Consider the following 22,004-nt stretch of genomic DNA (forward strand, 5'->3'; position numbering starts at 1 on the left):
ATATTCTCACACAGAAGGCAAACTGAATCCAACACACATGTTAAAATACACACAGATACACATTTAGTCAACAGTTGTTGTACTTACTCTTACCTCATTAATGAAGAACACTCATTAGATCACATCCAAATTGTACTTCCTTAGAAGAAAAGTAAACTGCACATGTTTCCTCCTTACCGTAGGCGCATTTTTCCTTCATTGACAATCAGCAATGGAAAAATGAGAGGACTGGGAGGTGATCTAGATATTCTTTCAACAGACAGACGCCACCCAGCCCACACTTGGCTTGAAGGAGTCTTGGGGATGGTGGAGCAAAGAGGGAGGAAACTTGTCTGCAAAGATCTCATTTCTCAAAATCTCCTAGTTAAGCTACTTCTCTTGTGCTTATCATTGACTTATCAGTAGACAGCAGAAGGCACAAGAAAATGGGAAAGAGGCCAGGTTTTAAACCAACGTCATCTTCAGCTAATCACCAACAGGCAGGCCAGTCATAATGTTTACAGATGTGGCATCAGCATCAGCAGTGAGATACTTTTAGAGATCTGCAGTGTGGGAAGATGATGATTATAAGGGGTGGGGGGGGTTGCAAAAGGAATCAAGTTACGGTACTTCTCAATTGAAAGGACTTAATGTAAGCAACTACCTACCGTATTTTTGGGAGTATAAGACGCAGCTTAGTTTTCGGGGAGGAAAATAGGGGGGGGGGAAAAAACCCTGCCTACCAGGTATTCATCTGGCTAGAGTCCTTAGTCTGGTCAGCTTCAGCACACTAGTTTGCTGGGTTTTTATTCCCTGCTTGGGGATAAGAAAACAGCTTCTAAGGCACAGCTGAGAGGAAGCAGCAATGTGAAAAGCAGGCAAAGGTGGGGGAAGATCCCTTCGCTCGGCTAGCGCCTAGTTAGGGCTAAAAAAAGCTTCTAAAGAACAGCTGAGAGTCGGAGCAAAGCATGGAGATCGCTTCACTCCTAGCGCCTCGTTAAAGCACAGCGGAGAGTGGAGGGAGCAGGCAAAGCTGGGAAGATCGCTTGTTAGCGCCTCGTTAGGGCTAAAAAAAGCTTCGAAAAAGCTACATTCGGAGTATAAGACGCACCCAAATTTTCAGCCTCTTTTAGGGGGGAAAAGGTGTGTCTTATACTCTGAACAATACAGTATGTTCCCTCCTAAGCAGGAAGTAATATAGGCAGGTTATCATATGCTCAGGGGCAGGGGTGGGTTCTAAATTTTTTTACTACCGGTTCTGTGGACATGGCTTATTTTGTGGGTGTGGCTTGGAGGTCATGTGACTAGGTGGGCGTGGCTAGCTGGTCAGAGTCATTTCTGGAAGGTCCTTGCACTTACGACCAGTCCTCGCACTTACGACCCGACTCATTTGTTTGCTTTTAACACTGATCAGCTGTAGGACGGCCCTTTGAAGCCCCGCGGCAAGAGTTTAAACAGTTTTTTTCCCTCTAGTCATCAGCTGGGACTCAGGAGGCAGCAATAGATTGGGGGTGGGGCCAAATAAAAGGTAAGAATAACATGGGAGGGGGGTGGGGGGGCGGGGGGGAGAACCGGTTTGGTGACATCATATCATCACCGCTACGGGCTCTGCCGAACCGGACCGAACCGGGAGGAACCCACCACTGCTCAGGGGGTTGCTTATATTATTGGTCTGGGAGCAACTTTTTTTTACTAGTGACCAGGCTTCAAGCTAGAGACCTTTCATCAAACCATTCATCCTGTCCTGTCCTTCTGAAAAGACTAAAAAAACCATATAATTGTTCTTCTCTAGTGAAGTCCCCTCACTATTCCTGGAGAAAGGGTTACTTACATGTGCATCGTCCCTATTTATTCTCAAGCTATCCCTCTAAGGAAAGTGAATGTTATTGGCTCAAGATCTCCAGGTATTTCCTACTTGAGCCAAAATTTGAATTTTGGGCCAAATCCAACATTGGCTGTCCCTGTTGATTTCCATAATCCATGGTCTATCTTCCCTTCCTGGCTACTCTCAGTTTCAATCTTTTCATTGCTGGTTTTGTTTGCTTTACAAATGATTTTTCATTACAGGTATTGAAAAATGGCTATGAGTAATTTCCAGTTTTGTTGTCTATGGAGATTCTCAGTCATCCAGGTCATGGTTATCCCAGAAGTGCTTTTTCAAGAGGCAACTGGACTTCCTGGTTTTTCTTCTAAGATGTTTCTTCTGCTCTGAAGAAGCTTCTTGGATGAGAAGCAGTGGTGGGCTGCTCCCGGTTCGGTCTGGTTCTTGCGAACTGGTAGTAACAGCTGCGGGAGGCTCCGCCCACCCGGCCGGATGTCAACACGGACAATCTGTGCATGCACAGAAGCGCGTGTGCGCGCTCCTGTTGCGAACCAGTAGCGAAGGTAAGTAGAACCCACCCCGATGAGAAGCAAAACGTCTTCGAAGAAAAAACAGAAAGTCCAGTTGTTTCTTAAAAAAGCACCTTTGGGGTTACAGTTTAATTTGCTCCCGATATAACATAAAAGCTATATTCAATAACATAATTTAATGTCTGTTTTTTTTAAACATCAAAACATTAACTAGCAAACAAGGGATAAGGAGTAGGCAAAAGCAGGGGAGAGAGACATGAACAACAAGCAGGAATTTATATGACCGATATGCCTATTAAAAGGACATAGAATTTCTCAGGGTCACTGAAAACAATACTGTAGGCAATTATCAAATTTCAGCAGCTTTTCACTGTTCCAGCTTTAAACCTTTATTGAGCATACTACAGCAGTATTTCTCATTCTTGGCAACTTTTAAGATGTGTGGACTTCAATTCCCAGAATTCTCCAGCCAGCAGGCTCTGTTTCTTGGCTAGATTTGATTTATTTATTTATCTGTATCCCACCTCTATTACTTTTACAAATAAGGTGCTGAACATATCCAGCCCACCTTCCTCCTCCTATTGTCCCCACAACAACAACCCTGTGAGGTGGGTTGGATTGAGAGAGAGTAACTGGACCAAAATTACCCAGGTTGTCATGCTGAGGTGGAAATAAAACCCATGGTAAAACCTTCTGGGCTGGTGCCCTAGACCAAACTGGCGCTATATAAATAGGTAAATACATAAACAGGTCCTGTTTTTATATAATAAATAGATACATTTATATACACCTTTATCAGGGGTGGGTTCTAAATTTTTTTACTATTGGTTCTGTGGGCGTGGCTTATTTTGTGGGTGTGGCTTGATGGTCATGTGACAATTATTTAGGATTTAGCAGAGGTACTGGTCTACCAGGCTTTTAACTGCTTGCAGAGCTGTACCGATCTACCCATTTATTTTTGCAGACACCGGTCTACTCATTTGTTTTCTTTTAACACTGATCAGCTGTTGGGCGGCTCTTTGAAGCCCTGCGGCAAGAGTTTAAACAGTTTTTTTCCCTCTAGTCATCAGCTGGGACTCAGGAGCCAGCAATAGATTGGGGGTGGGGCCAAATAAAAGGTAAGAATAACGCGGGGGCGAGGGGGGGCAGAACCGGTTCGGTGATGTCATATCGTCTCCGCTACCAGCTCAGAGGAACCAGACTGAACCGGGAGGAACCCACCACTGACCTTTATGTCCTGTTTTTATTCTTGAAGATCTTGTCACAAAGTTCCTGAAACATCTGTTGAATTGACCACATACCTTGAGCCATTAAGAGCTAGAATTCAACTTTTCTTTTGCTCCCTTTCTTATATCTCATAACATTTTTCAGGAAAGGCCCAGGGGAGTTTACAAGGAAGCTGTAGAAGGAAGGAACCAGAGATCCAGTAAGTTTTTAATGACTTTTCATCAGTGGTGGGTTGCTCCCGGTTCGCACTGGTTCACAAGAACCGGTAGTAAAAATTTGTAGTAGTTCGGAGAACCGGTAATAACATTGGCTGGCCACGCCCCCAAACCGGTCCCCAGCCCGGTCGCTGCTCGCTTACCCCGCCCACCTCATCAGAGGCTTTTTTTTTTTTTTACTTTTAAAAGCATTTTTTCTACAACCTCTTCGGCCGAAAAAATGCTTTTAAAAGTAAAAAAAAAGCCTCTGATGATTGCACGGCTCAGCTGGGATCGTCAGAGGCTTCTAAAAGCATTTTTTTCTGCAACCTCTTCGGCTGAAGAAGTTGTAGGAAAAAAAAATGCCTTTAAAAGCCTCTGGCGATCCCAGCTGAGTTGCCTGATCGTCAGAGGCTTTTAAAAGCATTTTTTCCTGCAACCACTTAAGGTTGTAAAAAAAATGCTTTTAAAAGTAAAAAAAAAAAAGTTGGCTACACCCACCTAGTCACATTACCCCCTCACCAAGCCATGCCCACAAAATAAGCCACGCCCACAGAACCGGTAGTAAAAAAATTTTAGAACCCACCTCTTGCTTTTCATCACTCCCTGGTATGGCAGTTGCAACAAGCCACCAATCTCAGTCATTCCAACTCTACATTTGTTGGTTGTTTTCAGAAGGTGGGGGTGAATGTCTAATGGTGGACAGTTATCAGAGGATTAACAACATGACAATACATCACTATTATTATTCGTACATGACAATAGTGAAAGAAAATCCGGTGGCTCTTAATCAGGATGCTTGGTCTTCTTATTTAGGGGGCACTGTTGTGCTATGCAAAAAGAAAATAGGAATTTGTCACATTCCCTCTAGTTAGCTATGTTACTCTCTCCCTCTCTCTCTCTCTCTCTCTCTCTCTCTCTCTCTCTCTCTCTCTCTCACACACACACACACACACACACACACACACACTGCTCCTCCTCTTTAGGATGTCAATTTAGATCAGGACCAGTTTGTACTATGTCCTATCTAGGATCATGTATTTCTTACGTTTAACCACATTATTTCTCAGCAGTCTCTCTCCCTACATTGGCAAAACTAATGACTCATTGCCAAGTACCCAATAAAGCAACACTTGTTGTAAGGGATCCAGATGAATACAGCATTGTGGCTTGCAAGGCTCAATGACTGCCACCACAAGGAGAGGAGAAAGTAGGATAAAGATGTAGACGGAAAACATATGATTTAGTCTGTCAAGTGTTTATTGGCCATAACCATTTTCTCAGTCAGACTTCTCCTGAATCCTATAGTGCAGTGATGGCTAACCTTTTTGCCATTGCGTGTCAGGAGAGGTGGGGGGTGGTCACGCGCACGCGTGCCCACGCCCATAATTCTATGCCCCCGGCCCCCACGCATGTGCAGGTGCCCCCCACTCCCTCCCGTTCCTGGCACGCAATGGCCCGGTAGGCCCGTTTTTCTCTCTCACCTGGCTCCAGAGCCTTTCTAAGAGTCTGGGGAGAGAGAAAACGGCTTTCCCCCACCCCCCCGGAGGCAAGAAATGGCCCATTTTCCAACTTCCGGTGGGACCAGAAGGCCCGTTTTTTGCTGTCCCCAGCCTCCAGAGCCTTTCTAGGAGTCTGGGGAGGGCGAAAACGGCCTCCCCCCCCGAGTCCCACCGGAAGTTGGCAAACGGGCTGTTACTGGCCTCTGTGGGGTGGGAAAGGCCATTTTTGCCCTCCCCAGACTCCTGGAAAGGCTCTGGAGGCTGGGGACAGCAAAAAACCAGCCTCCCCAACCACCCCCCGAGGCCCTCCGGAAGCAGGAAACAGCCTGTTTCCCTATTTCTGGTGGGCCCAGAAGGCCCGAAAATCAGCTGGCGGAGCTGAGCTCACGTGCTCACTGATATGGCTACACATGCTACCTGTGGCACGCGTGCCATAGGTTCACCATCACGGCTGTAGTAGCTGATTCTCCAGAATGATCTATACCCCAAATCAATGTTTCCAACCTGGACAATTTCCATATCTACAGATTTCATCTTCCAGATTCTCAGCAAAAACCATGTTGGTTGGGGAATTCTGGGAGTTGAAATCCATGTAACTAGAAGTTTCCAGGCTTGAGAAACAGTGTCTCAGATTATAATAGATTGTAGTATAGATGATGATGATGATGACGACACCATGCTACCTGAATTGTTTACCTGCATAATTCTGCTGACGGTGTATAGGCATCTCAACATGACAACTCAGTATGGTATCCAATTGTTTCATATGAGACTTGGAGGTGCAATTCACCTTTTTCAGTTTTCCCATCACTCCAAAAAGCTCATGGGTAATGCTTCAAATTCTTTAAATCTAATGAGTACACACCCTCGGAACAAGTTGTATTGTTTGGCTGTTAATGATTATTCTAGCTTGCTTCATGACCAGAGAATGCGGCTGATAATTGGTGTTTTGACTGTTGCAGACAATTTTGTTTCTTAAACTAATTACTCAATAAATAGCCAAGGCACTTGATATGTTTTCTGAATGGGAACTAACCAGAAATCCTCTTTTAAAGCTTTGAACAGAAGAACCTGAACAGAAGTCCATTCTATTGGACTTAGTGTAGTGCAAGTAATCTTCAACTTTCGACCATTTGTTTAGTGACCTTCGAAGTTACAAAATAACTGAAAAAAAGTGATGTATGACCATTGTTCACGCTTACAACCGTTGCAGCAGCCCAGGAGTGGGATTCTACCGGTTCGGACCGGTTTGGGCGAACCGGTTGTTATGAGTCTGGCCAGTTTTGCTGAATCAGTAAAACTGACTTCTGCCTGGCCCCGCCCCTTTCCACCCGCCCCACCCAATCATCTCACTTGCTTGCCCATTTCTCCCTGGCTGCCTGCCTGCCTTCTGGAGGAATCGCACCACCAGCTGGCTCCGCCTTTTCCTGCCCCTTCCCGTCCAGTCACTCCTCATCTTGCCTGCTCGCCGTGCCATTCTGACTTCGCCCACCATAACATTGTTGCCTTACTTCACTATTGCTGCCTGACGTCTTCACCCACCCTTCCTGCCTGACTTCGCAATTGCAGCCTGCCTTCTGCCGCGGCCCTGATCTCCCTCCAGGTAAGCCTGCAAGCCCTGGTCGATTTGACTCCCGGGCCGGCCTAGCCTGCCGCTGCTGTGCTGCCCTCCCCACATCCCTGGCCTTGACTTGCTAGTACCCCTCCTCCAACACCGACCTCGCATAGGTAACTAAGCCACGAAAAGCCCCGGGCCCGCCGGCAGCAGCTCCCACTGCCGTGGAGCATGTGGCACACATGAGCTAGCTACCTACTTCCCCCCCCCTCCATCCCCAGCCTCGCGCAGCTAGCTTACCCATGAAAAGCCCGTGCCCGCCGGCAGCGCCAACCCACCAAAGTTAATAATTCTGGGGTATCAAACAATAATCCAATGGGATCATAAACTGAGAACTACCTGTAATCAGTGGAAAGTGCTCCATCAGTGGAGGGTTTCAAGAAGAAACTGGACAGGGAGTTGGACTAGAAGACCCAAGGGATGCGCCCAGCAGTAGACCCAGACTTGGAAGGGACCATCTTAGTCCAACCTCCTGCTCAGGTGGGAAACCCTGCTATACCATTTCAGACAATTTGTATTTGTACATTACAAATTGTCCACAGCAATGGATGAAAACAGACTGTACAATGTTGGGTGAAAACAGATCGGATCCCTTCCGTTACCTATAGTCCTCAACTTACAATCACAGTCGAGTCCAAACTACATCATTGGGTTTTTTTGTTTGTTTGTTTGTTTGTTTTTGCAGTAGCCTAACACTAACAGGATGAAAAGACAACAGAGTTTGACCTCTTATTTTGGAAAGAAAACAAGAGTGGAAGATCCAACAGAGTCACAACCACCTCAAGCACTCCAACTTGGAGAAAGCAGCATGAGCCCAGCAACTACTTCCGAAAGCAGCACGAGCACAGCAACTACTTCCGATAACTCGGACATTGCAAATAATCTCCCTGACTGCTGGACATTGCAGCAATACACCAACTTTAGGGAGAAATACGACAGATTGGCAGTTTTTTTTAAAAAAAAAATAGGTTGCAAGTATTGTGAAAAATTTGACATTAGAGCATCAGAAAAAAAGTGTTCACATAGCTAAGGAGTGGAAACATTTCGAAATAGAGGCTGCTGGGAAAAGTAAAGAGGTGCAACAGGCCTCTCTTGGGAAAAAGATGAAAGAGCACTTCTTATCCAAAGCTCACATCTTTTGCAAGAGAAGTTGAAGCAGTGTGAGCAGGGTGCAAAGGACTGGACAAGATGACAGAAAAGAATTTAGGTAGTACTAGGTAGTTGAGTATTCAATATAGTTTACAATCTGGCACAAAACTGCAGACCATTTTCTGATATAGAAAGTGACATAGAATCTCAAATTAAAAATGGAGTAGATCTGGGAATAGGATTGCATTCACGTAAAACTGCAGTGAAAATAATTGATTTCATTGCAAAAGACATTAGAAAACAATTATTTACTAAAACTGTTGAAAAAAACCTAAAAATATGTTTGATTATTGACAAAGCCTCAACGATATCTAGCAAACCAGTTCTTATACTTTACTTAAAAGTTGAGGATCCAGTTAACTCACCAACAATTTTCCTTGAGCTAGTTGAATTGGAATTATATGCCTGTATGTAAGCAACAATCTTTCCCAAGCTGGTTGTTTCCAGATGTGTTGGGACTTCAGATCCCAAAATTCCACGTTTCAACCAGTTGTTCTGCAGATGCAGCCCAACATAGTGAGCAGCAGATGGAGAAGTCTAAGTTAAAGAAAACTCATTTGAAAACAAGTGGGAAAAAGTTAAAAGCAGCCAATGAACGTAGAAACTATAACTTAGAACACTTAAATCATCACTTTGTTACCTTCCTCCCATCAACCTCAGTCATTGTGGACAATTGGTTTGGTTGAAAAAAAAATGGGAGATATTATCTAATATAGATTGAGAACACTAGGTTGGAGAACGATGATAGATGGATGGATGGATGGATGGATAGATAGATAGATAGATAGATAGATAGATAGATAGATAGATAGAAGATAGATACATTAGATAGGTAGATAGATAGATAGATAGATAGATAGATAGATAGATAGATAGATAGATATGATAGATAGAGAGGGAGGGAGGGAGGGAGAGATGATAGATAGATAGATAGATACATAGATAGATAGATAGATACATAGATAGATAGATAGATAGATACTGGTCGATATAGATGAAGTATCTTAAATCTTAATATTTTATCTTCTAAAGGCATCCAGACAGCCAGCATAGAAATGCGGAATATGCAAAAATACTACCATTAGGTACTAGACTAGCTGAATGAACTACCTTCTGTTATTTAAGATAAAAACAAGTAAGATCTTTAGGGCCTCTTAAAGCAAAAAAAAAAAAAAGTATTAGTCTTTAAAAGCCAGAGAACTTTAAGAATTAAGAGTTCAGAGTGCTCTGGTCTTTAAAGACTAATTTTTGCTGTGAGATACTTAAACAGCTAAACTGTGTTCAAGATTATGAAACCTGACGTGAGCATGAAACATCTCCTGGAATTGCATCATCTAAGACCTCTGATCAAACTGCCAACCTCTCTGGTCCCCTCTTCCTCCTATACAGCATGCCCAGTTGAAAAATGCTGAAGAACAGGCTGCATGGCTTGGTTTGAAAAAAGGAGGAACAGGAAACTATATCCTTGACAGAGAGGGTATTTAAGAGACTTCAGTGAAAGGGCTGACATCATTTGATCCAAAGAAGACAGAGTCTCCAGGACTCATAATAGAAAAGAAGGTAAGATCTTACAATGCAGCTTTTTTCCAGAAATGCTGATTACTTACCCTTGCTTGTGAATCCCATAATAGCTTCGACTGGAGATAGAATGTGGAAAGGATCGTTTATTTCCCAAGGGCTCAAATAGCTTTTTGCGGCTGTTGACACACAAAGCTCTGCATTTTATTACTATTCAAATTTTTGAAGTAAACTGGGAGCATTTATGCCTTTTACCTTGTTAATTCCTAGAGCAGGGGTCTCCAAACTCGGCAACTTTAAGACTTGTGGACTTCAACTCCCAGAATTCCCCCACCTAGCCAACTCCCTGGGGAATTCTGGGAGTTGAAGTCCACAAGTCTTAAAGTTGCCAAGTTCGGAGACATCCATCCTAGAGAAACGATTGAAGAAAAAGGCTGGAGCATTATTCATTTGCCCATCAGCTCAACTATTCGTTTGTGAAGTGAACCTTGTAGAGATTGGCGACTAATTGCTTCAGCTGTTGGTGTGTAGATGCCAGATCATTTTCAGGCATAATCCTGCACAATAGTTTTGTCTTATCTTCTTAAGGAAAAATTATTCAAGAGAAAATTTGAATAAAGGTAGACCTCAGCTTATGACCGTTTGCTTAAAGTTATGCTGGCACTAAAAAAATGTGACTTATGAAGTTGAAGTTATGACTGTCACACCACTCCTGTGTTCATGTGATTAGAATTTGGGCATTTGGCAACCAGCTTGCATTTAAGAGGTTGCTATGTCTTGCAATCACATGACTATGATTTGCAATCTTCTCAGCCAGCTTCAGACAAGCAAAATCGATTGGGGAAGCCAGATTTGCTTAATGACCATGTGATTCATTTAATGACCACGTAATTTGCTTGACAAATGAGGAGGTTTATTTAAGAGCCGTGGTGGCACAGTGGTTAGAATGCAGTACTGCAGGCTACTTCTGATGTCTGCCGGCTGCCAGCAGTTTGATTGTCACTCGCTGAAGGTTGACTCATCCTTCCATCCTTCCAAGGTCAGTAAAATGAGGACCCAGGTTGTTGGGGACAATATGCTAACTCTGTAAACCGCTTAGAGAGGACTGTAAAACACTGTGAAATGGTATATAGGTCTAAGTGCTATTCCTATTGCTATTAATGACCACAGTAAAATTGATCATAAAATGGGTTCAGTCACATGATTTGCTTAGCAACTGCATTTACTTAGTGACTGAAATTTCGATTCCAATTATGGTTATAAGTTGAGAACTATCTGTAGAAGCAGTACTCATCAACAAGTTGGGATAGTGGAATTGGGAACTTGGGACTGGTAGTCACAAGTTGTGGCTTAAATTTTGAGTGATTAAAATAAACTCTGAACAATGCCAATTTTCCCCCTATTGTTTTCCTATTTCCTATTGGCATATTCATTACTTTCCCCTAAAAAGGTGGAGAAATGAGGAAATGCTAATTAGAATTTATAAAACTACAGAGCTAAACAACAATAAAGCTGTTTTTTTAAGTTTAAACTTATTACTTTGTTTTACACCTTAAAACTAAGTTATGTAGGAAACAGACTTCTAGCAAGGAAAACCCAATCCAAAGAGAACCCACTGGAATTCAATCTCTCACCATCCTGAACTCAAAGCTATCCAACTTAAAGTGGCAAAAGGCATTCGTCTTCCAAGACCTATCAAACTGCTGAAGCTGCACTATGCTTCCACAAACCATAGAAAACAGGCTATATATGGTACTAAAAAAATACACACACTACTTTATGACGCTCCTGAAAGCATTGCATTGGTTCATTGGTTTGTGGGCTCAAGGAAGGAGAATGTCATTTGCCATTTTATGTGAGTTCATGTTACCAGTCAGTCATCTGCCATTTTAAGTACTGTAATAAGTCGGTCGTCTGCCATTTTGAAACAGGCAAGCCCATTAATATCCAAAGGTTGTCTTTAAAAGTCAGACGTTCTTAAATGGGGGACTGCCTGCACTCAAGCAGATAAAATTCTAGCAGGAGACTTCATAAACTGTTACACAAGGCTTTTTTGGAACCTGTCATGTGGAATTGTGCAACCCTTTGCATGTCCTTCTGTGAAAACCTGTGCTGCAATCCTTCTTGAAATGTTGGTTGAGTGTTCAACCAACTCATTGAAAAACAGAAGGGCAGTTTTGGATTTCAATCCTTTTGTAGTTCACAGAAGTCTTCACAATATTATTTATTGGTCATCTGCCAAATCTGAGAACGAACTGTGTCTGATCACTCACAGCAAAACTTCAGAATAAAAAAAATGATGACATTGTATGTCATTCTCTGGATTCACTTGAACTAAGTTTTAAATCCATTTAACCATTTACTCATTTTCTCTATTCCTTCTGTAGGGAACAAGAGTTTATAACGGTCATGTCTCTTTCTGCTGGCTTCCAATTTAGTTTGAACTTCCTACAAGCAAAGAAAGTCCTGCGGAAGCTCACAGGTAAAGGAAAAAAAAATTCCTGTGATTGTGGTTTGCTTTTGGTCTTTCAACACTTTCAGCTCTCTTTTGTGCAAACTCCACTGGCAACTCCAGTGTCCCCTTTGATCATATGGTACACACTTTTCCCCAGTGTGATCAAACACTCCTCTTCCGTTAGGTATGTTTGCTGCCTTCAGTTATATATTTTTTAAAACGTGGGATAAAAATATAAAGATAATGCCTTCATATGTTGCAAAACATTTTCTTCTGCTTTGGTCATCACTGAGCCATAGTATATACAGTAACTATATGGTTTTTATCATATTTTGTTCATGTATTGGCAAAGGCGTGATTATTATTATTATTATTAGTCATATTTCTATGCCGCCCACTCTCCGAGGACTCTGGGCGGCTTACACCAAAGACAGTATACTAAATAGCATATTGCCCCCAACAATCTGGCTCCTCATTTTACCCACCTCGGAAGGATGGAAGGCTGAGTTAACCTTGAGCCGGTGAGATTTGATCCGCTGAACTAGCAGTCAGCTGAAGTAGCTGCAGTACTGCACTCTAACCACTGCGCCACCTCGGCTTATGATTGCTATAGATTGCTGGAAGAGACAGATTTATCTTAGAAGGGAAAAGGAAATACATCCCATTGTGCATTTATCAGTCAGTCTTCTCTAAATATCTCCTCCAAACAAATGAAACAGAATAATATATTTATTATATATTGTAATATATATATTATATATACTAACCAAGAAATAGAAGTTAGAACATTCCCAAGACCTGCAAGACATTTTAGGTATAAGCAATAGCACAGACTTATATACTGCTTCACAGTGCTTTACAGCCCTCTCTTAAGTATTTACAGAGTCAGTATATTTTCCTCAACTACCAAAGTTCTCATTTTACCGACCTCAGAAGGATGGAAGGTTGAGTCAGCCATGAGCCGGTGATAATTGAACTGCTGGCAGTCGGCAGAACTAACCTGCAATGCTGCATTCTAAACACTGCGCCACCACAGCTCTTGACCTATGTCCATAATTGAACCCACAATTTCAGTTGTAAGTCATGACGGTCATTAAACGGGTCATCATGTGACTGCACCCGATTTTCTTACCTTTTTTGTAGCAATCATAAGGCTTACGTAGTGATTGTAAAAAGAACACCATGGTTGTTAAGCAAATGCCACAGTTGTTAAGCAAACCCATTGTTTGTTATGGAGACTTATTTGCCGGGAGCTGGAAGTATATGTTGATTTTTGTTAAAAATACCATAAATTGTGGTCACGTGATGACGGGTCATAGCAAAAGGTCATCAAAATGCACTCATATGACCATGGGCAGAGTTGTGGATCTGGCCCACAGGATGGGGTGGATCCAGATGTTGGTACTTCAAATCCAGGTAGTAAGTAGCTGTTTTGGAATCCATTGTAAGTTGAGGACTATCTATACGGTACACATGACAGCAAGTCCTAAATTATGCCCAGTTTTTCTGTAAAGCAAATGTTATCATCTATAAGACAGTATAAACAATGCCTTACCTATTCTTGCTTTTGGGTTCTGTCCATGTTTAGGACTCTGTTGCTTGCTCCTGTTCACACTATGCCTTTTTGCTGATCATGAAAATGGTGGAAAGGCTCTGGCTTCACCCCCTGGAAGATGGAACAAAGGTAAGAGATGAGTTAAATAAGATTGGCAAGAGGGGGAAAAGGGTAAATATTGCTGAAATTTAAAGCATCTTGGATGAGAAGAAAGGTAGGTGTCCTTCCCCAAGATCAGTTGGGTCAGGTGAACAATAATGCCAGACAATCTCATTGCAATTAAGTTTGGGTTGCTAGATATTTCCTGGCCTCCTTCGTATGGTCCAACAAGAATTCTCCTAACATCAGAGTCTCTTGTTGAGACGGCTATAGAAATCAAATAAATAAATCTATTCTGAAGGGAAAAGAGAACAGAGTCATGTAAAATTTAAACAACAAACATTGGCTTTCCCGACTTGCACCTCACTATAGTGCAAACCTGTCCCAGAAACATTTTTTTGTACTGTATTCCTGTGATTTTGCTTTCACTCCCAGTAATCTAAAAAAGAGACAACCTTAAGTCCACTTGAGTTGTGCTGGCATTTTCCTTTATTCTGACACCATAAGCTGCCTAGAGTCACCTTTTTGAGATGGGTGGCATAGAAGTCTAATAATAAATAAATAGAGTCAACCGTGGCCTTGAGAGGTATAAGATCTGCTAGGCTTTGTCATCTTAGAGCAGTGTTTCTCAACCTCTGCTAGTTAGTGTGCAGAATAGTTTCTTAAATGGGCTAGCAGAATATAAGAAACAGTGCAACAGTGACCCCAGAACTGTGGGCAGCCCAGGTCTCCTTTTTGAGTGCCAGAAGCCTTTTTGACAATGATTCTTCAAAACTAATTGCCTGTAATCAATTACTTGCAAAAAAAGGGTAGTGGTAAAAATGAACCATATTGGAGAACTGAGGCTCACAGCATTTGTTGTGTCATAGCAATAGCAATAACACTTAGACTTATATACCGCTTTACACTACTCTGTAAGTAGTTACAGAGTCAGCAGATTGCCTCCAACAATCTGGGTCCTCATTTTACCGACCTCAGAAGGATGAAAGCCTGAGTCAATCTTGAACCAGTAAGAATCGAACTCCAGGCTGTGAGCAGAATTTGCCTACAATACTCCACTACCCACTGCGCCACCACAGCTCATATCACACATACATGTGTGTATATGTGCCTAAACATACAATATTATACATTACATACTGTACCTCAGTGGTGGGTTGCCCCCGGTTCTGACCGGTTCGCAAGAACTGGTAGTAAAACCGGCGGGAGGCTCCGCCCACTGACCCAGACGTCATCAGGAAGCTTCTGTGCATGCGCAGCCCCATTGCGAACCGGTAGTAAAGGTAAGTAGAATCCACCCCTGCTGTACATACATTATTCATAAATGTGAGTTTTGAGGAGAAAAGTGGGAAATGAAGCTGAGATATTTTGTGGCCTTTCTTGGCCCTCTAATTTGGGGTGGGTACAGGGGTGAAATGCTCCCGGTTTGGATCGGAACTCCCTATCCGGTAGCGATGGCAGCAGGTGGTTCGGAGAACCGGTAGCAAAAATCCCTGCCCCCCCCGCCCATGCCCAGCTGAGCCGCGCAATCATCAGAGGCTTTTTTTTTCTTTTTTTACTTTTAAAAGCATTTTTTCTAAAACCTTTTTGGCTGAAGAAGATGGAGGCATATATAACTTTAATACCAAAAGAAGAGACAGATCTGTAACAGATAAAGAATTATAGACCGAAATCTTTATTAAATGCGGATTATAAGATTTTTGCATCAATCATGGCTGAAAGATTTCAAAAATTATTAAACGAGTTTATACATTTGGACCAAAATGGCTTCTTACCAAAAAGACAAATTAGAGATAATATACAAACAATATTAAACACATTAGAATATTATGAATTACACTCAGAGAAACAAATAGCGTTGTTATTTTTAGATGCACAAAAGGCGTTTGACAATGTGAATTGGCAAGTTATGATAAAACAGTTGAAAATGATGGATTTTGGAGACAGATTTATAAATATGATCCAAACTATATATAGAGACCAAGCGGCAAAGGTGATGGTAAATGGTGAAATGACAGAGAAAATAGATATTAGAAAAGGAACAAGACAAGGATGCCCTTTATCTCCATTATTATTTATATTGACATTAGAGATTTTAAATAGAAAAGTGAGACATGAAAAGGAAATAAAAGGAATGAGAATCAAAAAAGAAGAATATAAACTACAAGCATTTGCGGATGATTCGATGTTTATCATGGAAGACCCAATAAAGACAGTGCCAAAATTATAAGAGCAAATAGAAGAATATGGGAAAGTAGCAGGTCTGAAAATCAATAAAGATAAGACAAAAATACTAGTTAAAAATATGAGAGAAAAGCAAAAGGAGGAGATGATGAAGAAACTGGACATTCAAATTGTGAAGAAAATGAAATATTTGGGCATCTATCTGACATCAAGATGTACAACGCTCAAGGAAGACAATTATCAGAAACTGAAAAAACAAATTGAAATAGACCTGGAGAAATGGAGAAACTTGCAATTATCACTAATGGGAAGAATAGCATTAATAAAAATGAATGTATTACCAAAAATATTATTTTTATTTCAAACTATACCAATAAAACTGGAGAAAAAATATTTTGAAGAGTTGAAGAAAATAACGTGGAAATATGTGTGGCAAGGAAAGAGAGCAAGGATCAACATAAAAATGCTACAAGATGCAAGAATTAGAGGTGGGTTTGGCCTTCTGAATTGGGAATTGTATTATCAAGCGGCAGCATTAAAATGAATTAAAGAATGGATTTTATTAAGGAATACAAGACTATTGACATTGGAGGGTCGTGATTTACAACTGGGTTGGTATGCCTTTTTATGGTACGGGAAACAAAGGATACATGGCAGTGGTGAAATCTAAAATTTGTTACTACTGGTTCTGTGGGCGTGGCTTGGTGAGGGAGTAATGTGACTGGGTGGGCCAACTTTTTTTTTTTTAAACTTTTAAAACCATTTTTTCTACAACCTCTTCGGTGAAGAGGTTTAAAAAAATGCTTTTAAAAGCCTCTGACGATCCCAGCTGAGCCGTGCGATCATCAGAGGCTTTTTTTTTACTTTTAAAAGCATTTTTTTCTGCCAGAGGTTGTAGAAAAAATGCTTTTAAAAATTAAAAAAAAAAGCCTCTGATGATCCCGCGGCTCAGCTGGGCATGGGGGGGGCAGGGATTTTTGCTACTGGTTCTCCGAACCACCCGCCTCCATCACTACCGGATCGGGTGATCCGGTCTGAACCGGGAGCATTTCATCCCTGATACATGGATATTTCCAAAGACATTATATAAGAAATGGTTTGTTATCAGTGTGGGAGAGAGTGAAAGAAAAACATTATTCGAATATTCCAATGTGGCTTTCTACAAAAGACTTATAATAAAGAAGATACATATTTGATTATTCATATAATAACAGTGGCTAGAATTGTATTTGCACAAAACTGGAAAGCAGATAAAATCACACTGGAAGGAGAAATTATAAAGAAAATTTTAGAATGTGCAGAAATGAATAGATTAACATTGAAAATAAAAGATAAAGAGGAGATGTATTTCAAGACATGGCATAAATTTTATGATTGTTATGATTAGAAAAGAAATATGAATAGTATGAGATCGTCCAGGAATGAGATCATCCAGGATCATCCATACAATGACACCAGAAACAGAAGCAGTGTGCTTCCGATGTCATTCTCCAATTCCCTACAGATAATGACATTTTCAGTGATGTTACTTACCTAGAATTTGATTTGGCTTCTGATGTACTATCTTTCTTCTTGCAGCTGATGTGACGTTTGACTCAAACACAGCATTTGAATCACTGGTTGTGTCGTCAGACAAGAAGACAGTGGAAAATGTGGGTGTCCCCCAAGTTGTGCCAGACAATCCAGAGAGATTCAATAGCAGCCCCTGTGTACTGGGGTCTCCTGGATTCCAATCAGGGAAACATTTCTTTGAAGTGAAATATGGGACACAAAGGGAATGGGCTGTTGGGATAGCCGGCAAGTCTGTGAAGAGAAAAGGAAATCTCAGACTTGTTCCCGAAGAACGGATTTGGCAAAGTGGTCTCTGGTGGCTTCGGGGACTGGATTCTGACAAGCCTCACAACAGCTCTGGAAAGATTATTGTCTTTTTGGATTACAATGGGGGGGAAGTAATTTTTAACCTGAATGGTGAAGTCACTACCGTCAAGGCCAATTTCAATAGGGAGGAAGTTGTACCCTTTTACTATTTAGGGGGAGGTGTTTCACTCACAAATCTTTAAGGAGTTACAATTCTTGATTAAAACAAGGGACTTCTCTCTACACAACCTTTGCAATGCCTGTTCAAGCATTTAATAATCTCTGGCTTTGGGAGAATAATCATATACAGGTAATCCTCAACTTACAACAGTTGGTTTAATGACTGAAGCTACAACAGCACTGCAAAAATATAACTTATGGCTGTTTTTCACACTTACGACTGTTGCACCATTCACGTGATCAAAAAACAGTCACTTGACAACAGCCTCATATTTATGACCGTTGCAGTGCCCAGGGTCATGTGATCAGCTATTGTGACCTTCTGAGAAGCAAAATCAGTGGGGAAGCCAGATTCACTTAACAACTGTGTTACTAACTTAACAACTTCAGTGATTCACTTAACAACTGTGACTAGAAAGGCCATAAAAATCAGGCAAAACTCACTTAACAACTGTCTCGCTTAACAACAGAAATTTGGGGCTCAATTGTGCTCATAAGTCGAGGACTACCTGTATCATATGTCCCTCCCCATCCCCAAACTGCCAACAGCATTTAAATTCCAAACAGAAGGGTTTGTTGCCATACACTTTACACTCCTTTGCATAAACAATATTGCATCCTTTCCCCTTAGAGACATAAAAGTTTCTTGAAGGGAATTATGGCGAGGCCACATTGAAGGTCGTCCCAGTAATATACCAAATCTGTTTAATCAAGTGGACAAAAGGAATTGTATGTGTACTGCTAATAAAGTCTCAATTTTATTACTTTCATTATTTAAATATGATTTGCTTCCAATTTATGGTTATTACCCTCCAAAAACAAGCAAGCTTCTATCTAGATCTTTACTAGTTTTGTGTGACTCTTGACTCAAGTCATCACTCACGGCTATCAAAACATTTCATTATCCTCATAAGTCTGGAAATGAGCCTAAACATATGCAGAGTAACTTTGATTCCCCTTACAGAAGCTTGGTATTCTCCACAACCAAAGTGATTCTCCTTAGTGAGACAAAGACAGAACCTAATTTACCTTGACAAGGTAGTTTGTGTCACTTTGCAGCCTCAACTATGTTATAAAATTACCGTGTGAATTGTGTAATTTCCAGATTAGTTTACACTTAGCACAGTTCCAGTCAACTCCTCTATCCAGATAACAGCAAACACACTGCTGAAGTACAGGTAGCAAAAATATAGTTTGATGTTTGCCATATTTGTGTTTGGAACAGTAACTTCTTATTGTCTAAGCAAGGAAACCTGATTGGGTTGTGCATATGCGTATATAAGTCCCTGGAGTTTTCACGGCAAGATTTCATAAATGGTTTTACATTGCCTTCTTCCTAGGGCTGAGAGAGAGGGACTGGCCCAAGGTCACCCAACTGGCTTTGTTCCTAAGGCAGGACCAGTCTCACGGTTTCTGAAATTTTGCTAGAATTAGCAAAATTGAATAATTGAATAAAATTTTGAACACAATTGAATGAAATTTTTGGGGGAAAATGAAGTTAACAAATGAATTGATAGTTGGTAGAATCTTAATATGGTATCTGTTCTTTGGCTATTGATATAGATAATGGCCAGCTAAACTCAGTATTTTGCGGTGTTTCTAAAGTTCAGCTGATTCCTTACAGCAGGGGTGTCAAACTTTATTTCATTGAGGGCCGAATCAGGATTGTGTTTGACCTTGGGGGCCAGAGTGGGTGTGGCCAGGGTGGGCATGGCCAGCTTGACATTATTCTTGTCGGAGGCGCCTGTGCTGGCCTGAGTGCTCTGCCAGCGAAAAGGGCTCCCAAACTCCGTATTCAGATGCGACGGCCTCCTGCAACCCTCCCCCACAGAAAACGGAGTTTGGGAGGGCCACACACAACCCTCCCGAGCTGCATTTTTGGCTGCAACAGCCTCTGCCAATGAAAACAACGCTTGGGAAGGCTGCACCTTTGCTGTTTCCAGGGTAGCCCTGCGGGCCACGTCTAAACACCCAGCGAGTTGGATCCGGCCCCCAGGCCTTGAGTTTGACACCCCTGCCTTACAAAATCTTGTGACAAAGACACATTATGATGACATATATCAAGCATAGAAAATCTATGGCCCTCCAAATGTTCATTAAACTACAATTCCCAACAGCATTGCCAACTGTGAAAGGTGTTAGGGACTGTTGTTTAGAATAACAGCTGGAGATTCACAGGTTCCTCACCTCTGATATCAGTATTCTTAAATACAAAGAATTCTTCTGAAATTCATGAGCCTGTTCCGGTATTTTAACTTAACATTTAATCTTTATCATCACCATTCTATTTGGCTGATCAAAATGAGATCATCTGCATGAATAACAATATTAGGATTTTGTCCAATACTCAGGGATCCATATTTTGTTCTTCTACAGGGATCCTGCGTTTATGTAATTCACCTACTGGTAATTCGGACAATTAAAATCCAGCTCCTATAGTGATACACCATGCTAAACCTGGTTACTTTTACTTCATTACTCTTAGTTTTCTCAGCTTTTTCTTCATTGGCTTGCATGACTTCAGCCTATGCAGCCACATTTATTGTTGAATGTATTATCCAGAAAATAGGATACTTTGGCAACCACATTAAGCCAACTGAATGAATTGAATACAAAAGTGAGTAATCAGTACAAATTAATTAGGTTGAGGTCATATAGTGAGAATAAAAACATATAAAAACACTGAATAAAAATATTGCACAAACTCAGAAAGCTCAAACTGCCCAAAGAGCTGCTGATACAGTTTTACAGAGGAATTATTGAGACGGTCATCTGCACCTCTATAACTGTCTGGTTTGGCTCTGCAACCAAACAAGACAAACACAGACTTCAGAAGATAATTAGAACTGCAGAAAAAAACAATTACTACCAAACTGCCTTCCATTGAGGACCTGTATACTGCACGAGTCAAAAAAAGGGCTGTGAAAATATCTACAGACCCCTCACATCCTGGACATAAACTGTTTCAACTCCTACCCTCAAAAAGACGCTACCAAAACAGCTAGACACAAGGACAGTTTTTTGCCGAATGCCATCACTCTGCTTAAAAACTAATTCCCACAACACTGTCAAATATTTTATTAAGACTGTATTACTATTATTCTTCTCTTCCTTACTAGTATCTATCTCTTCCCACTTATTACTATAACCATGTTGTTTGTATCTTTCAATTTATATTGTTTTTACTTGTTTCCTAGTACGTTTTGATAGCTTATTAGTAACCTTGACTATCACTAAGTGTTGTATCTTTTTATTCTTGATGAATGTATTTTATTCTCCTTATGTACACTGAGAGCATATACACCAAAGACAAATTCCTTGTGTGTCCAATCACACTTGGCCAATAAAGAATTCTATTCTATTCTAAAAACATATGAGGAAGAAAAAATGCATCTGAAGGATGGCGAAGGTAAAGACAGAACTGATGAGATCCTCAGGAAGAGAGTTGAGAAGGTGGGTTTTTTTTAAGGACAAGGAATGAATTCACATATCCACAGGGGAGAAGCAAGGATGGTTTACAAGAATAAAAAGATATGGAGAAGTATCATGAATTGTGTTCGGATAAACTGGTTTTAGAGAGTCAGTTTGGTCTAATAGTGGTTATGGCACCAGATGAGAAACCAGGAGACCTGTGAGTTTTAGTCAAGCCTTAGGCATGAACCCAGCTTGGTGATCTTGGGCCAGTCTTCTCTTAGCCCTAGGAAACAGGAGACTACGGATAACAGGATAAGTCACTTCCAGAAATCTTGGCAAGAAAACTGCAGGGACTGGCCCAGGCAGTCACCAGCAATCAAGACTGAATTGAAGGCACAAACCACAAACTGGTTTTAGCTATGTTTCCTTTCTTTGCCTTAGACCAGGGGTGTCAAACTCAAGGCCCGGGGGCCGGATCCGGCCCACAGGGTTCTTAGATCTGGCCCGCGGGGCCACCCTGGAAACAGCAAAGGACCAGCCCACGGTGCCTCTGCCAGCGAAAACTAAGCTCGCGAGGTTCGTGGACGGTCCTCCTGAGCTCCGTTTTCACTGGCAGAGGGTTGCAGGAGGCCGTCGCAGCTGAAAGCTGAGCTCGGGAACCCGTTTTCGCTGGCAGAGTGCTCAGGCCACCATAGGCGCCAACACAAGTGACTTTGAACTGGCC

At 41.5% G+C, this 22,004-nt stretch overlaps 3 protein-coding genes across 7 annotated transcripts in view; 1 reads left to right on the forward strand and 2 right to left on the reverse strand.

Annotated features, from left to right (window-relative positions):
- Positions 1–13,633, reverse strand: part of LOC139312145 (butyrophilin subfamily 2 member A2-like) — a 27,405-nt gene extending 13,772 nt beyond the window's left edge. For 3 of the 5 annotated variants that reach the window (XM_070936701.1, XM_070936700.1, XM_070936704.1), the window contains exon 1: positions 178–311. In XM_070936701.1, the coding sequence (XP_070792802.1) occupies positions 178–199 (22 nt within the window). In that variant the 5' untranslated portion in view covers positions 200–311. Of the gene's footprint in view, positions 1–93; positions 312–13,546 lie in introns of those variants that run through there. The other 2 variants (XM_070936703.1, XM_070936702.1) reach the window with 2 other exon arrangements.
- Positions 9,220–18,650, forward strand: LOC139312153 (ohanin-like). The gene is made up of 4 exons (XM_070936716.1): positions 9,220–9,578; positions 11,924–12,018; positions 13,580–13,675; positions 17,408–18,650. The coding sequence occupies exons 2-4, from the start codon at positions 11,946–11,948 to the stop codon at positions 17,887–17,889; spliced, it is 651 nt and encodes a 216-aa protein (XP_070792817.1). The 5' UTR covers positions 9,220–9,578; positions 11,924–11,945; the 3' UTR covers positions 17,890–18,650.
- The window catches only part of LOC139312155 (histone H1.1-like), a 10,925-nt gene continuing 6,543 nt past the window's right edge, over positions 17,623–22,004 (reverse strand). Inside the window, exon 2 of the mRNA XM_070936717.1 lies at positions 17,623–17,632. The gene's annotated coding sequence lies outside the window, so the exon portion shown is untranslated. The remainder of the gene's footprint in view (positions 17,633–22,004) is intronic.

Source organism: Pituophis catenifer, unplaced genomic scaffold (genome assembly GCF_029215685.1).
Source record: "Pituophis catenifer annectens isolate HBS135680 unplaced genomic scaffold, rPitCat1.0.hap2 SCAF_2, whole genome shotgun sequence".
NCBI classification, from domain to species: domain Eukaryota; kingdom Metazoa; phylum Chordata; class Lepidosauria; order Squamata; family Colubridae; genus Pituophis; species Pituophis catenifer.

Excerpts from the sequence above, each read along its gene's own strand:
- LOC139312153 (XM_070936716.1), top strand. The coding sequence starts at position 11,946 with ATGTCTCTTTCTGCTGGCTTCCAATTTAGTTTGAACTTCCTACAAGCA. Across the intron at positions 12,019-13,579 it reads AGTCCTGCGGAAGCTCACAG|GACTCTGTTGCTTGCTCCTG; the intron begins GTAAAGGAAAAA and ends GTCCATGTTTAG. Across the intron at positions 13,676-17,407 it reads CCCTGGAAGATGGAACAAAG|CTGATGTGACGTTTGACTCA; the intron begins GTAAGAGATGAG and ends TTCTTCTTGCAG.